At 44.2% G+C, this 17,427-nt stretch overlaps 1 protein-coding gene and 1 pseudogene across 3 annotated transcripts in view; one reads left to right on the top strand and one right to left on the bottom strand.

The window, feature by feature from the left end:
- Nucleotides 1-9,360, top strand: part of si:dkey-97m3.1 (fatty acyl-CoA reductase) — a 73,582-nt gene extending 64,222 nt beyond the window's left edge. For both annotated transcript variants that reach the window (XM_090200761.1, XM_021563887.3), the window contains exons 7-12: nt 99-217; nt 515-582; nt 4,169-4,340; nt 4,606-4,735; nt 5,195-5,322; nt 5,419-9,360. In XM_090200761.1, coding sequence (XP_090056887.1) covers nt 99-217; nt 515-582; nt 4,169-4,340; nt 4,606-4,735; nt 5,195-5,322; nt 5,419-5,581 — 780 coding nt within the window. In that variant the 3' untranslated portion in view covers nt 5,582-9,360. The remainder of the gene's footprint in view (nt 1-98; nt 218-514; nt 583-4,168; nt 4,341-4,605; nt 4,736-5,194; nt 5,323-5,418) is intronic.
- An 807-nt stretch (nt 9,361-10,167) lies between these two features.
- On the bottom strand, nt 10,168-16,075 carry LOC110490772 (endoplasmic reticulum-Golgi intermediate compartment protein 2-like; annotated as a pseudogene). Its single transcript, XR_016486427.1, has 8 exons — nt 15,970-16,075; nt 15,543-15,606; nt 15,394-15,410; nt 11,657-11,782; nt 11,231-11,328; nt 10,703-10,863; nt 10,468-10,545; nt 10,168-10,333 (listed from the first exon to the last, which is right to left on the bottom strand). The product of XR_016486427.1 is annotated as an endoplasmic reticulum-Golgi intermediate compartment protein 2-like (transcript).
- Nucleotides 16,076-17,427: the final 1,352 nt, after the last annotated feature.

Here is a 17,427-nt window from a genome sequence, read left to right as displayed (position 1 = left end):
TGTATTTTTCAGATAGTAAGTTTGCTCATTTTGATGCCACTAGTTTAAACAATGATCAGGTGATGATGTGGTGGTAACCCTGTGTCCTGTCTGATCAGGCGGGGAAGGGCATCCTGCGCACCATGAGAGCCAACAATGATGCGGTGGCGGACCTCATCCCTGTGGACGTGGTCATCAACCTGACCCTGGCCGCTGGCTGGTACACAGCAGTGCACAGGTTAACTTTCCCCCCAGGTGGAATATGGTTTGACCAATGACTGTATGGTTTAACCCACACAAACAAACACCCCCCCATATTGACCTGCAGGAAGTTCTCCTGTAAACCTACCTTAGCCCAGTTTGTTCAAACACATCTCCCCAGCTCTACACCATTGACTGATGAGGAAGCCCAGTGTTTTCAAATGATGTGATTTTGTGTTTGTGGGCTCATTTTATAGATGTTTCCTAATGGACCCTCCCCTTTGATCCCTTTAACACTTGACCCCTCTGACCTCCTCTCTCTGCTCCCTTGCAGACCCAAAGCAGCGCTGGTTTACAACTGCACAACGGGCGGCATCAACCCTTTCCACTGGGGAGAGATCGGTAGGTATCTGTCAGTCTGTCTGTATGCCTGTTACAGTGACATAATCAGTGCTTGCTCATCTGCCACTATGTCTTCCGTCGTCATAAATCAATGTACTTCAGCAGTTGAAATCTTGATCAAATCACATTTTATTGGTCACATACACATGGTTAACAGATGTTATTGCGAGTGTTGCGAATTGCTTGTGCTTCTAGTTCCAACAGTGCAGCTATATCTAACAATTCCACAGCAACTACCTAATACACACAAATCTAAGTAAGGAATGGAATAGGAAAATAAATATATGGATGAGCGGCATAGGCAAGATGCAATAGATGGTATGAGATGAGAAATGCAAACATTATTAAAGTGACTAGTGATCCACTTGGTTGATGGTGTTGTCACTATGAAACTACGCATCAAACATTCCCACCGGGGATATGAAACAGGGGGTTGTCTGTCAGTCCTGGTTCTCCTAAATCAGTTTGAATGGTGTAGCAGTGAGTAGCAGGTGGAAAAAAATTGTGTCATGATTAGATGGCCAGGGATTTGACAGTGGCGAGGGTCTACTGCCACCTTCTGGCAGCTAGTAGAACATTACTGAACCCACACACTGTGTACATCTGTTTGACCTCACCACTGTGGATCTGCCCAAATGACAACTCCCATCAGCAGTAAAGCACAGTTGCCCAAACAATAACAAGTAGAGGCATCATGTCATCATGAAAATCACCCCACCAGCATTTTGGTTGTGGTGGCAGCTCACCTCCCGGCCCATCATCTACCGTACATCCCAGTGGACCACAGAGGAAAAGGTCCATGCGGGCCGGGTATCTGTCAGGCTCAGATTAGCGCGGTAGCGGGCGACAGCCAGGGTCCCTATGCTCTCAGATTAGCGCGGTAGCGGGCGACAGCCAGGGTCCCTATGCTCTCAGATTAGCGCGGTAGCGGGCGACAGCCAGGGTCCCTATGCTCTCAGATTAGCGCGGTAGCGGGCGACAGCCAGGGTCCCTATGCTCTCAGATTAGCGCGGTAGCGGGCGACAGCCAGGGTCCCTATGCTCTCAGATTAGCGCGGTAGCGGGCGACAGCCAGGGTCCCTATGCTCTCAGATTAGCGCGGTAGCGGGCGACAGCCAGGGTCCCTATGCTCTCAGATTAGTGAATCTGCTCCTTTCATTCTGGGAAATTGGCATCAGATGGCTGGCAGAGGGATTAGGGCTCATCACTCTGCCTCGCTGTTATAAACCTGGGATAGCGGGCACTAATCTACTGGAACACATAAGAGCTAAGAATTAAGCTAATCAAACTGGGTCTAGGGGACCCATGGGGCTGTTTAGGGAAGTTGGAGGTTTGCTGGCTGGATATGTTATCAAAATTCTGGTATCTTAATTGGTTTTGGTCGCCTTCTCTCCACTGTCCACTTCTCACCCCGTTTGGAAAAAGGTCAATATATTTGAGGAGCAGCAGTAAGGAGAGGGAACGTGGAGGGAAATGAGACAGTAATTCACTCGCTCGTCATCAGGCAAATGATGTTTACAGAGGAGGAATCACAAAATACAAAGTGATAAACTAATATAGCTACTTGTGCAATACATTCTATAGATAAAAGGATAAGTAGAGTATCGTTTTAAATGTGTGCATGGTTGTCTCCTTTGAGAAAACAGCTGATTCAAAGGGGGTGTGGAAAATGTTAAAACACTTCGGCGCTAGCAGCCATGAGGAAGCACATGATTATCCTTGGCGAGGAGGAGGCTATCGAGGAGTGGATGACACGCCTATGATAGCTTACTAACGAATTGACACTCTCCATGACCACTTATCACTGAGAGGAGGACAGAGGTGTCGAGGAAAGGCCGGAATTTTGTGCAATAGAGAATCTCCCAAGGAATCAAAGAAGGAGCCCTGGAATAGTGCTCTGGAGTTTCTCATTCATGCTGCGATTCAATCCAAGGCTTGTTATAGAACAGCGCACTAGACACCCGACAATGTACCATTTAACAGCACCACAAATTAATTCCCGGCCTCAATCTTGTGCTGAGGGAAGCTCCACTTTCTAGGGCAGAACAAATGTGATTGGTTGGATGAAAAGCTCTGTGTTAAACTAACATGTCAGTGTGTGGAGTTTACAGATGAGTCAAATAAAATAAATGCTTTCAGGGAGCTAGGTTGGAGGGCGTTGCCAGTTCGAATCCTGGCTGTGACTTGTTTTCCTTACCAAACATTTTAATGAATTACATTTCTAATCTACTTTGTTTACTTTGACTGAACAGCATTAAATACTTGAAAAAACAAGGGTGCTGCTGGATAGGGACCAGAAGGTCACAGGTTCTAATCTCGCTGATGCCTTTTTTCCAAAAATGTATATTTGTGTTACCTTTCCCTAGCAGGGAACACTAACCCTCAACACCAAAACCATCTTTCAACTCTTGTTAGTGGGGCTGGAGAATAGTCCCTCTGGCCGGGATTCAATAACGTCGCCCTTTGTCAGCCATGCACCCTGTAAAGGCAGTGTTCACAGTAAACACAGCATGTTCTCCCTTTAAATGGCACATAGCCAACAAATCACGATCAGATTGAATCCTATTGTTCTACTTAGAGTTAATAAAAAAAATATACAATTAATGACAGAGTTGATCCACAGAAATGTGCTGGAGCACGGTGCAACATCAGGGGTGTGGCTTTGATTCCTCGAAGGGTCATATGTAGTGTGGCACGTGGTCTCAGAGCATTTTGTATTATACTGTACGTAAATCCAAAACACTCCATTTAGTATGAGATGTCTTCCTCGCCATTCTCCAGTAGTCGTTGCTGGCCAGCCCAATTAGCATAGTAGAGGGCTGGGTAGCCAGGATCTGTCCTTTACTCCAATGAGGTTGGCGTCAGACAACTTTGGTTCAGCTCTTTGCACATCATGGACCGCAGGCTTCAATCACCAGAGTGGTCTTGGAGGGGTATCACAGCTGTAGGGGATGGGCCCGGTCTACTTGGACCTCTGCCTCATTTTCCACCGCTTCAGTCTGCGCGTACGTTTCTTCCTCCACTTGGCTCTCAAATTGATGAGATCAACTTGAAAACAAAAGCACTAAAACAGTTATAGGGAATAAATTAAATGGGAAAGCCTCAAAATGACAAAACTACAGCTCAACAGGAGAGAGCTACCCTCGGGCTTACCCCAGATAGTTTTCTACACAGGAGAGAGCTACCCTCGGGCTTACCCCAGATAGTTTTCTACACAGGAGAGAGCTACCCTTGTAAGGCTGTTCACTTCTTTATAGAGGCTGGTGGGTCACGAGGAACAAATTCACACCAGTATCACCCACTGGTTCTTTCACTAGCAGTTTCCCCAGCAGTTTTACCTTGGTCTGAGCAGCCTTGATTGCAGCCATGTGGGGAAGGTGTGCAGCTGCTGTGAATGAGGTCATTAGTGCAACAGAAAACCACACCCTTGGATACATCCCAATTCTCTAATATAGTGGCTGAGGAAAATGTGAGAGGTACTTCTGTAACGTTACACCCCTTAAAATGCCACAACTGAATAGAGCTGTAAGATAGGGATGTCAGCTCCATTCCTTCACTTTTTTTAACTCCTTTGTATTCTCTCTCAGAGCACCATGTGATGTCCAGCTTCAAGAGGAACCCTCTGGAGCAGGCTTTCAGAAGGCCCAACGCCAACATCACCTCCAACTACCTGATGAACCAGTATTGGATCCTGGTCAGCCACAAGTTCCCTGCCCTCATCTACGACCTCTACCTGAGACTGTCTGGACAGAAGCCCCAGTAAGATTACTAATGTCCTGACAATCAGCATTGTCACTAGACCATTGTTCGGTCTATGAAAATTGAACTACCTACTTGGTTTCAACCCAATCAACACATTGTGATGTAAAAATAGATCAAATGATCTGTAATCACAAAGAAATCAGTGTTTGCTGCATACAAGTGATCTTTAATGAAGTCTTCAGTGAAACGAACATTACAATTGTGTACAATATGCATGCAGTACATTTGGACTGCGATCCTCCATTCCGCTCTCTCTGTGTAGGATGATGCGTATCTTTAACCGGCTGCACAAGGCCATCGGCCTGCTGGAGTACTTCAGCAGTCAGGACTGGGAGTGGAACTCAGAGAACATGAACATGCTGATGAGCCACCTCAGCCCCGAGGACAGGAAGGTACAGTAGACTCAGCATCCATCCTCTATGCACACACTATCTCTGCATGTTGATGTATATAGTCAATATGGTGTGTATTTCACCTAGTAATGCCACCAAGCCATCATTTCAGCTCAAACAAACAGCTTTATTGATTTCAAGACAACAGGTCACTAATAAGGCAGCATAGACTAGTGGTTAGAGCATGGACTAGGAACTGAAAGTTTGCAAGATCAAATCCCCGAGCTGACAAGGTAAAAATCTGTAGTTCTTCCCCTGAACAAGACAGTTAACCCACTGTTCCTAGGCTGTCATTGAAAATAAGAATTTGTTCTTAACTGACTTGCCTAGTTAAATAAAGGTAAATAAAATACTTACATCATTACATTTCAGAAGGTTAAATTATAGATATCCCAAAGGTTTTCATAATCAACAGAATGTGACCATAATAGCCATGTCTTACTGCACACTCTCTCCCAGACATTCAACTTTGACGTGCGTCAGCTGAACTGGCCAGAGTACATAGAGAACTACTGCATCGGCACCAAGAAGTACGTTCTGAATGAAGACATGTCCGACATCCCTGCAGCCAGGCAACACCTCAGGAAGTGAGTAGACTACTTACAGGGCTGACTGTGTTTGCTCCTGTCTTATTATGAAGAAGGATGTAAATGACAGTGTGTACTTCCAACTCCCTCCCTCAGGCTGAGGAACATCCGCTACACATTCAACACTCTACTGCTGGTCTTCATCTGGAGGGTGTTCATCGCCCGCTCTCAGATGGCTAGGAACATCTGGTACTTTGTGGTCAGCCTCTGCTTCAAGTTCCTCTCCTACTTCAGGGCCTCCAGCACACTCACCAACTGATGACCAACTGACCGTTGACCAGCTGAACGCCCTGCTCGCCTCCTCAACCAGACCACACCCCTCAGACCTGCAGCAGCACCCAACCCCACTCCTCACCCAGACCTCACCCCTCAGACCTCCAGCAGCACCCAACCCCACTCCTCAACCAGACCTCACCCCTCAGACCTCCAGCAGCACACAACCCTACTCCTCAACCAGACCACACCCCTCAGACCTGCAGCAGCTCACAACCCCACTCCTCACCCAAACCTCACCCATCAGACCTGCAGCAGCACAACCCCACTCCTCACCCAGACCTCACCCCTCAGACCTCCAGCAGCACACAACCCTACTCCTCAACCAGACCACACCCCTCAGACCTCCAGCAGCACCCAACCTCACTCCTCAACCAGACCACACCCCTCAGACCTCCAGCAGCACACAACCCTACTCCTCAACCAGACCACACCCCTCAGACCTCCAGCAGCACACAACCCCACTCCTCAACCAGACCACACCCCTCAGACCTGCAGCAGCACCCAACCCCACTCCTCACCCAGACCTCACCGCTCAGACCTCCAGCAGCACCCAACCCCACTCCTCAACCAGACCTCACCCCTCAGACCTCCAGCAGCACACAACCCTACTCCTCAACCAGACCACACCCCTCAGACCTGCAGCAGCTCACAACCCCACTCCTCACCCAAACCTCACCCATCAGACCTGCAGCAGCACAACCCCACTCCTCACCCAGACCTCACCCCTCAGACCTCCAGCAGCACACAACCCTACTCCTCAACCAGACCACACCCCTCAGACCTCCAGCAGCACCCAACCTCACTCCTCAACCAGACCACACCCCTCAGACCTCCAGCAGCACACAACCCTACTCCTCAACCAGACCACACCCCTCAGACCTCCAGCAGCACACAACCCTACTCCTCAACCAGACCACACCCCTCAGACCTCCAGCAGGACACAACCCCACTCCTCAACCAGACCACACCCCTCAGACCTCCAGCAGCACACAACCCCACTCCTCAACCAGACCTCACCCCTCAGACCTCCAGCAGCACACAACCCCACTCCTCAACCAGACACTGTTCCTTCTGACCCTGTTGTACGTCATACAGTAAAACCACTATGTAAGTGTTATTTCTTTTCTAACTACGGCTTTTCTTAAAGCGACAGATTACATATGCAACAATAAACCCATTGTATACTCTCCCCACGTTTTTGCTCATAGTTTACGTCCTCCCCAACTCAGATACAATGTCTTGGAATAGAGGATTTTTTTTTGCATACTTGAAATACTGTATGTCAAGCCTCCACTGAAAGACAATTTATGTACATTGACTCTTAATGTGTGAATCCTGAGATATCCATGGCCTCTCTTCTTCCATGGGCGATGTGTTTTTACCTTGTATTGGTTTGTACTGACAAAATATTTGGGAACCTGTACTCTGTAGCGAGGCCAGCTAAGGATATCCGAGAGTAACTTCAGTGTTGATCACATTAAAGGCTTTATTCAATCTGTAAAGTTGAAGCGCTACAGACCCTGCGATATAAATTGAAAAGGTAATTTCCAATTGAGCCAACACATGCAGCTTTTACCGTGAATGCAGTCTGCAAAAGCAGGAACATTCCCCTTGTTTCAATCATGCTGTAAAGCTGAACTTCTGTGATGTGGATTGAATGGAGCCCTAAATCTTGACCACTAAAGACTGCTCCTGTAGTACTACAAACATCTGACCTGGTTGATGACTACTGAATATTGACATCGGTATGTTTGACACAACGCATAAGACACATTCTTTGTTTTACAGTTTGTCCACTTTTTGCCTGTTTTGTACAGCAGTTTATATTGAAACTAAGTTTACTATTTTTTCATCTTTATAAACAATTGCGTCAAACTAAGGCTCGTCTTAAGTGGTACGGCGCATTCGGAAAGTATTCAGACCCCTTGACTTTTTCCAAATTTTGTTAAAATTACAGCCTTGTTCTAAAATTGGTTAAATAAATGTTTTTCCTCAATCTACACACAATACCAAAAAATGTATTAAATAAAAAACAGAAATACCTTATTTCCATAAGTATTCAGACCCTTTGCTATGAGACTCAATTGAGCTCAGGTGCATCCTGTTTCCATTGATCATCCTTGAGGTGTTTCTACAACTTGAATGGAGTCCACCTGTGGTAAATTCAATTGATTGGACATGATTTGGAAAGGCACACAACTGTCTAAGGTCCCACAGTTGACAGTGCATGTCAGAGCAAAAACCAAGCCTTGAGGTCGAAGGAATTGTCCGTAGAGCTCTGAGACGGGATTGTGTTGAGGCACAGATCTGGTGAAGGGTACCAAAAGATTTCTACAGCATTGAAGGTCCCCAAGAACACAGTGGCCTCCATCATTCTTAAATGGAAGAAGTTTGGAACCACCAAAACTCTTCCTAGAGCTGACTGCCCAGTAATCGTCACATCTGGAGGAAACCTGGCACTATCCCTACGGTGAAGCATGGTGGTGGCAGCATTATGCTGTGGGGATGTTTTTTAGTGGCAGGGACTGGGAGACTAGTCAGGATAGAAGGAAAGAGGAATGGAGAAGTACAGAGATCCTTGATGAAAAACCTGCTCCAGAGCACTCAGAACATCAGACTGGGGCGAAGGTTCACCTTCCAACAGGACAACGACCCTAAGCACACAGCCAAGACAATGCAGGAGTGGCTTCGGGACAAGTCTCTGAAATGTCCGTGGCCCAGCCAGAGCCCGGACTTGAACCCGATCAAACATCTCTGGAGAGACCTGAAAATAGCTGTGCAGCAACGCTCCCCATCCAACCTGACAGAGCTTGATAGGATCTGCAGAGCAGAATGGGAGAAACTTCCCAAATACAGGTGTGCCAAGCTTGTAGCGTCATACCCAAGAAGACTCTGTAATCTCTACCAAAGGTGCTTCAACAAAGTACTGAGTAAAGGGTCTGAATATTTATGTAAATGTGATACTTCAGTTTTTATAAATTTGCTCAAATTTATAAAGACCTGTTTTTGCTTTGTCATTATGGGGTATTGTGTGTAGTTTAATCAATTTAAGAACAAGGCTGTAACGTAACAAAGTGTGGAAAAAGTCAAGGGGTCTGAATACTTTCCGAATGCACTGTAGATGGTGACAGTATCATATATAAAACAAGTTTAGAAGATGTGTAAATAGTTCTATATTATTTTTCTAGACGACTTAAACGAGTAGTATTCTTGAGGGTTGATTCTACAGGAGTCTGACTCTACCACAGAGCTCCCCAGACTAGATCTGAAGTGTTACTTGTGGCAGACAGCAGCAGTCCATTTTTTAATGAGATGATACATCTATATACAGTATCAATGGTAGAAGTCTTGACTAAATGTACCTCAAATCCTCCCTCTGGAAAAACATGTTTCTATGTGAGCCAGTAATGCTGTGCAACAATAGTGACCGTCCTTTCCTAAATTCAGTAAGGGACTATGAACCAAATGCATGCCCAACAATGAAGTTGAACAAAATGTCCTGCTTTTTATGGATCTTGGCATCTGTCATGTTGATAACAAAGCAGTGTCTTTGTTATGATACATAGTGGAAGCAGAGCACTGTGGGTAGATCAGTGCTAACTGGGAAGTGTTCTGTGAACTGCAACACTTACGACTTTGTTTATTTTGTTGAATTTTCCTTTTTCAAATGTAAATTGGCAAATGTTAAATGACCCTCTATTCCTGCTCTGAAAACACTTAACATTTGTTTGGCAAAACATGAATAAACCAAAAGACAAATTGGTCAGTGTGCTAATCATTCTGCTTCATACACTGCAGCCTCATGTAGAAAATAGATTTAGCCTACTTCCATGGTTGCGTTTATACAGGCAGCCCAATTCTGATCTTTTTAAAAACTAATTGGTCTTTTGCCCAATCAGATCTGAAAAGATTGGACGTGAAAAGATGTGATGTGATTGGTCAAAAGATCCAAAATGGACTGCTTGTGTAAGCGCAGGCTAAGAGCACACACCATCACCAGAAGATAGTGGGATACCAAACGAGAGAGATTTAAATGAATGTAAAGTGTACAACATGAAGTAATGAAGTGCACTAAAACATATGTAATAGGACATCTCCCATTGACAGATGTGAAACAGATACTGAACAACAGTGCAAATAGATAGAAATAGAACAAACATGACATGCAAGTTAATGGTATGAATGATAACATAGGAGGATCAGATTTCATTCAGCCTAACTTACAGATGACAATGTCCCAATACCTTCACACACTAAGCCTGATAAAACTGGGGAGTTAGCTGCTTTCCATTTTCCAGTGTAAAATAGTTATTTACAGGATATAAATATTTTAATGGTGGTCATGAGGATACTGTCCAAAACAATGAATAGAACAATTATGATTGTCGGATCCTAATCAGTTTACTCTTATTTGGTTCAAACCAAACTCCCAGTAATCCACATACTTGTGATTGGAGACTTCTCTTCCTGGATTTCCCCACAGGTGAAGGGACAGTAGGTGCACAATCAGCAGCAGGCTCCAGGTCCCATATCCACAAAGCGTCTCACAGTAGGAATACTGATCTAGGATCTGTCCATATAATCTTATCTTATGATCCAAAAGGGTGAAACTGATCCAAGCTCAGCACTCCTACTCAGAGAGCTTTGTGGATATGGGCGCAGGTCAGAGGGCTACTCCTGTACGTGTCAGGAGCGGAGCAGCACGGTTGTTCACATGGGCATCTGGGAGAACCACCTGGAAATAGAGAACATTCAGAGGTACAGTGTAAATACACTACTACCAGTGAGACACAGGGAACCTGGTACATGGAAGGATTTACCATCATTTTGTGACATAGTTTCAGTGGCAATAAAGAAGACTGGGCTCACCTCTCTGGGTTTATATGGGCCTAGTTTGAAGCGACAGCAGACTGTCAAAACAGAAGCCAACAAACCCATAGATCATGCCTGTGGGAGAGAGAAGATCAATGAAGATGTTCAGGGTGCATTTCTCTAACGTGGCACAGTATCAGGCTGGTAAAGCAACCGTGGAATGATTTGTGAGACATGAACAGTATGAGGTCTGCCCATGACACTGGGTGGTAAGAGTGAGTGTTGTCTGGACCTGTGGTGGAGAAGATACCCCCGATGATGCCACAGAGTTGTACCAGGAACTGCCAGAGGGGCATGTGCTGCTCACTGACCGTCACCATCAGAGAGCTGGTGTCGTACTTCATAAAGATCCCTGACACCGTGGCTGCCCGCGGCATGGTTGATCACCCGCTCCTAGACCAGACAGTGGGTAGGTAGAGTGGGGTGGGGGTTAATCTCTCCTTTACACACACACACACACACACACACCTTTCTAACATCTAGCCTTTGTGTATGTGAATATGTGTGTTTGTAAGAGAGAAATCTATGGCTGTCTCAGGTGGTGGTGTTATACAGCAGAGCTTGAAGTAACTTTTGGCAGCCAGCAGAGGGAGCTGAATGGACTGGATGGATGGATGAGGAGACTGATCCGTTATCTGAACCCACTGCAGCATCCTCCATCATGGTCAACATCAAATAGAATTCCTCCCCCCCTGATGGTTAATATGAGGATTTGGGGAAGGCAGGCTGATACTAGATCTGTGCCTAAATCAGGACTTACCCTCTCCGTCACAGAGAACTGGTGTTTGTCTGCCGACACCTTGGACGTGTGCAGTTTGGTAGGAACCACCGTAATGAAATACTGGAACATCTCATTATCTGCAACAACAAGACAAAGAGCAAAGCCTTTAAACCCATCCATCTAGTGACAGACTACACAGACTACACAGAAAGGTGAAATAGGGGGCTTCAGTTCTTTCCCCTGGAGAAACTAGGCTGCTTTGAATGGCAAGTGAATGAAAGCAAGCCTGCAGTGAATCCACTTCAAATGGATACAAATAGCTACATTTTCTCCCTGCAAACTCATGACGCCATGCTGAGCAGAATAGGCTGGAAGCTACACACTGAGTAACAGCTGAATGAGGTTTGATAAGAACATATTCATGTGTTTACTTCCTGGTCTCGGTGAGGAGGATCAGTAACTTACGGTTGCTGGTGATTTTCTCTGTCCCGTCCAGAGGATTGATGATGCCGGGGATCTCTTCTCCGAAAGACACATGGTCTATCCGATGGGAGAAGTCGTACGCTGAAATGCATTGATGAAACCCAGCTCACATTCAGTCAGGTGAAATAGGACATTGAAAACCTCTATTTGGGAGTGAATCATTCTGAGAAAATAGTTATTTGGCACTGCATTAGAATACATACTGCTCTTATCTATCACTTGAAACATGGAAATGCAGATTAAATGTAAGCAACCAGAGAACAGTACTAATGTTGTCCTTGTCAAAAACAAATAACTTATGCAAATGAGTGTCACCCTTCCTGGTCAGGCTAACAAAGAACCTACTGTCATGGCTTACAAAAGCTGCTATATGAGCATGGCCACGAGGATGATGAATAGGCCTGAGAAAGACAGAGGGTTGGAAGCGTGAGGAGCATTTTCATCAAAAAAATATATACTGTGCTCTATAGGTTGAGTGCCCTTTTACCCATCAGACATATAGACTCATAAATCATTCGCAGCATCAATTTGTGGAGCTTGGAATCTTCTAACATATGAGACAAACTCCATGAACTTCTGAGTCTGTGGCAGTATTACATAGCGTTCCCCCATTACACCCATAAATAATGATTTACATACAACATGCACTTAAATATAACCCTGTTGTTCGGGCCCTGAATGCTGATTGGTTGAAAGTAGAGGTCGACCAATTAATCGGAATGGTCAATTAATTAGGGGCGATTTCAAGTTTTCATAACAATCGGAAATCGGTATTCTTTGACGTTTTTTTGTTTTTTTACACCTTTATTTAATCTTTATTTAACGAGGCAAGTAAGTTAAGAACACATTCTTATTTTTAATGATGGCCTAAGAACGGTGGGTTAACTGCCTCGTTCAGGGGCAGAACGACAGATTTTTACCTTGTCAGCTCAGGGGATTTAATCTTGCAACCTTACAGTTAACTAGTCCAATGCTCTAACCACCTGATTACATTGCACTCCACGAGGAGCCTGCCTGTTACACAAATGCAGTAAGCCAAGGTAAGTTGCTAGCTATCATAATCACTAGTTAACTACACATGGTTGATGATATTACTCGTTTATCTAGCATGTCCTGCGTTGCATATAATCGATGCGGTGCGTATCGTTGCTCCAATGTGTACCTAAGCATGAACATCAATAACTTTCTTAAAATCAATACACAGAAGTATATATTTATAAACCTGCATATTTAGCTAAAATAAATCCAGGTTAGCAGGCAATATTAACCAGGTGAAATTGTGTCACTTCTCTTGCGTTCATTGCACTCAGAGTCAGTGTATATGCAACAGTTTGGGCCGCCTAATTTGCCGCCTAATTTACGTAATTATGACATAACATTGAAGGTTGTGCGATGCAACAGGAATATTTAGACTTAGGGATGCCACCCATTAGATAAAATACGTAACGGTTCCGTATTTCACTGAAAGAATAAACGTCTTGTTTTCGAGGTGATAGTTTCCGGATTCGACCATATTAATGACCTAAGGCTGTCTGACTGAGCGCTGGTAGGCAGCAGCAGGCTCGTAAGCATTCATTCAAACAGCACTTTAGTGCCAGCAGCTCTTCGTTGTGCTTCAAGCATTGAGCTGTTTATGACTTCAAGCCTATCAACTCCTGAGATTAGGCTGGTGTAACCGATGTGAAATGGCTAGCTAGTAAATAGCGTTTCAAACGTCACTCGCTCGGAGACTTGGAGGGGTTGTTCCCCTTGCTCTGCATGGGTAACGCTGCTTCGAGGGTGGCTGTTGTCGATGTGTTCCTGGTTCGAGCCCAGGTAGGAACGAGGAGAGGGACGGAAGCTATACTGTTACACTGGCAATAATAAAGTGCCTATAAGAACATCCAATAGTCAAAAGGTATATGAAATACAAATGGTATAGAGAGAAATTGTCCTATAATTCCTAGAATAACTACAACCTAAAACTTCTTACCCGGGAATATTGAAGACTCATGTTAAAAGGAACCACCAGCTTTCATATGTTCTCATGTTCTGAGCAAGGAACTTAAACGTTAGCTTTCTTACATGGCACATATTGCACTTTTACTTTCTTCTCCAACACTTTGTTTTTGCATTATTTAAACCAAATTGAACATGTTTCATTATTTATTTGAGGCTAAATTGATTTTATTGATTTATTATATTAAGTTAAAATAAGTGTTTATTCAGTATTGTTGTAATTGTCATTATTACAAAAAAAAATTGTATTTGTATTTATTTATTTTATTATTTATTTATTTAAATCGGCCGATTAATCGGTATCGGCCTTTTCTGGTCCTCCAATAAATCGGTATAGGTATCGGCATTTAAAAATCATAATCGGTCGACCTCTAGTTGAAAGCCGTGGTATATCAGACTGTATACCATGGGTATGACAAAACATTACTATTTACTGTTCTAATTACGTTGGTAACCAATTTATAATAGCAATAAGGCACTCCAGGGGTTTGTGGTATATGGCCAATGCACCACGGCTAAGGGCTGTATCCAGGCACTCTGTGTTGCGTCGTGACTAAGAACAGTCATTAGCCGTGGTATGCCCCCTAGGTCTACTAACCTCGGGGGCAAGGCAGGCCTACCAACCTCGGGGGCAAGGCAGGCCTACTAACCTCGGGGGCAAGGCAGGCCTACTAACCTCGGGGGCAAGGCAGGCCTACTAACCTCGGGGGCAAGGCAGGCCTACTAACCTCGGGGGCAAGGCAGGCCTACTAACCTCGGGGGCAAGGCAGGCCTACTAACCTCGGGGGCAAGGCAGGCCTACTAACCTAGGGGGCAAGGCAGGCCTACTAACCTAGGGGGCAAGGCAGGCCTACTAACCTTGGGGGCAAGGCAGGCCTACTAACCTAGGGGGCAAGGTAGGCCTACTAACCTAGGGGGCAAGGCAGGCCTACTAACCTTGGGGGCAAGGCAGGCCTACTAACCTTGGGGGCAAGGCAGGTCTACTAACCTCGGGGGCAAGGCAGGCCTACTAACCTCGGGGGCAAGGCAGGCCTACTAACCTCGGGGGCAAGGCAGGCCTACTAACCTAGGGGGCAAGGTAGGCCTACTAACCTAGGGGGCAAGGCAGGCCTACTAACCTTGGGGGCAAGGCAGGCCTACTAACCTTGGGGGCAAGGCAGGCCTACTAACCTTGGGGGCAAGGCAGGACTACTAACCTTGGGGGCAAGGCAGGTCTACTAACCTAGGGGGCAAGGCCATAGGAGCTCCCTTTAGAACACTCTTGTACAAGACTCCTGTAGAGAAAGCTCCTCCCTCAACCTGTTCTGTATCAGCAGGGTCCTAAGGAGAGTTGGGAGAGGGAGAAACACGTTAACTACTCATTTCATACAGGAAGGAGAACAAAATTGTTTTTTTCTTTTGGAATGTGGTTGAGTGAGATTTTCTGACTATTAACAAAGTGCTTCACTTTTAAATTCATGATATGTAGCCATTGATTATTTAGGAATAAAACATAAATGTCTCATGAGCTTAGATTCACTGTCTAACCCAATCAGAACTGTCTAACCCAAAATAGAAGCTTGTTTTACTCTTTTGTTTATAAACAATTTACTTGTAAACAAACACTGTATAGGCTCAACAACAAAAAATAACAATTATCATTTTGATATCATGGATGGTCAGTCCTTGGATCCATAGCTCTCTCTATGAATTTGAAAGTGGTTACATTCTAAACTGCTTACCTGTGCCACAGTCTTTGCTGCGGAGTCAGCTCAAAAATCACCTGAACATTTATACACATGGAAGACAATACACAGGGAAGAAAAACTCCCAGGGTTTGGGATCACCAAAGTCTATTTGTATGTAATAGAATGCTCAGTGATCTACTCACAGGCTCATACTGAATGCCACAGTTATCATAGTCTTTGCCAGGTCCAGAATGTCTGGACCCACATCTGAAAGAGCACACCAACTCAATCTTTAGCCCCAGGGGGTTGTGGGGAAAATGATACAGTACATCTAACCCTAACCCAAAATATGAAGGCCTACATTTCATGAATGATTCCAATAAATAATGTGTGATAAGGTTGAATACTTACGTTGGCATTTCATTGCAACTGTAATATCTATGTTTATTCTCAATTTACTGTAAATGAAGAAAAAGTACTGTCAGATTCCAAGATAATGTATTGGCAGTAAAACATAGTTCAGTCTTAAATAAGAGCTTATCATGATGAAACAAAATCAACAGTTCTATGTACCTTGAAATTGAATCAGCATTCAGACATATGTGAGCAGTATTGAGAGTGAAATCTCACCTGTCCCCCCTGTGGCTGTGGTCTCGACATAGCTCTCTGGGACCTTGGGGAAGGCATCCAGCTCCTTAACCAGACTCAGGGCTTTCTTCCTGTACAGACACCTCATCTTCAGGACCACTCTTCACGTCCTCCCTTCATACACCTGGGAAAGAGAAATCATACAGAATAGTCCATTATGTTTTTTTTTCTCTAATCTGTGTAATATAGGAATAAAATAATATGCAGGTTACCACCATCATCGCTGCACACATCGGTCATACCTGGCTAGGCTTTTTCAGTTTTTAAACAGCTAATTATAAATGTTTTTCTGTGAGTTCAATGTGCACATTGCACAGTTTCTCTAAAGAGAAATGAGATCCAGCCTGAACTGTGCAATGTAGTAGGGTGTTGTAGTTTCCAACAGGCCAATATTCTACATAGTTTAGTGCATAAAACATGGTCATTAACTACAATGACCATAATCCATTTCGCATCTATCTGTCAGGTCCGTTTCTTTTTTTGTTTACACCTGCTACGGAAGATACAAGAATGCATGACCATGAGGGGATGGATATAGAGTACCACAGTGTGAGTCATAAAACCTAGTGGTCAAACAAAGAAATGGTTCCAATCATTTTTCCAGCATTCATTTTTCCCATAGGGGACTTTAGAAACACTTAAAATAATGGCTGTTCCGTGTAGGTTTACCGTGCCTGGAGTGACGTTTTGTTAACCGTGTAAATCTCTCTAGGACAAGGTCACTTTTGATGGCTAGGTTTTATGGGTTTTATGACACCTCTATTGAGAGCAGCTGTTGCTTGCCCAGTCTAGTTGAAAATACATGATCAAAGTGATTGATAGTTGGTATTCAGTAGTCATAAAAGTATGTGATTTTGTCAGACAGCATAGGCAGCAGCTCTATAACGATGAGATGATGTCTTGGAATTAAATAATAGTCATCAAATTTAAAAAACTAATATAAACAACGGAAATAAATTAATGTGAATATGATGGTTAATAAGTGATAGCAGTAATGGGCAGTCACTACTGTCATCACAGTATATTTATAAATAGTTTTATTCTGTGTTATTACTGCATTTAACCCAAAGTCGAAAACCGTGATTATTTTTTAATAATGAACCAAAATCGAACCGATCTCGAAAAACAATCGCTCAGCACTACCGCCAATAACGTTATCTATGCAAAACAACTGAAATAGCCCACCAACGTCAATAGGCTATATAGTGTTTCCTTCAATGGCTAGTGATAGTAGACATCATAGAGCCACATAACAACACCAGCATCACCAACGAAAGCTACAAGTGAGCAAATGGCTGTCTGAGAACCATTCATTCATTCATACATTGTCTCTTCTTACCTCGGTTTCATGCGTCTATACTCCAGTAAATTGATTGCAAAGCAGATATCAATTCATAACATTATAACTAATGAAAAAAGACGTTTGTTAGCTTCTAGCGT

Source organism: Oncorhynchus mykiss, chromosome 15 (genome assembly GCF_057628025.1).
Source record: "Oncorhynchus mykiss isolate SJ-2025 chromosome 15, ASM5762802v1, whole genome shotgun sequence".
In the NCBI taxonomy this organism is placed as follows: domain Eukaryota; kingdom Metazoa; phylum Chordata; class Actinopteri; order Salmoniformes; family Salmonidae; genus Oncorhynchus; species Oncorhynchus mykiss.
This window is presented reverse-complemented; position numbering and strand designations above follow the sequence as displayed.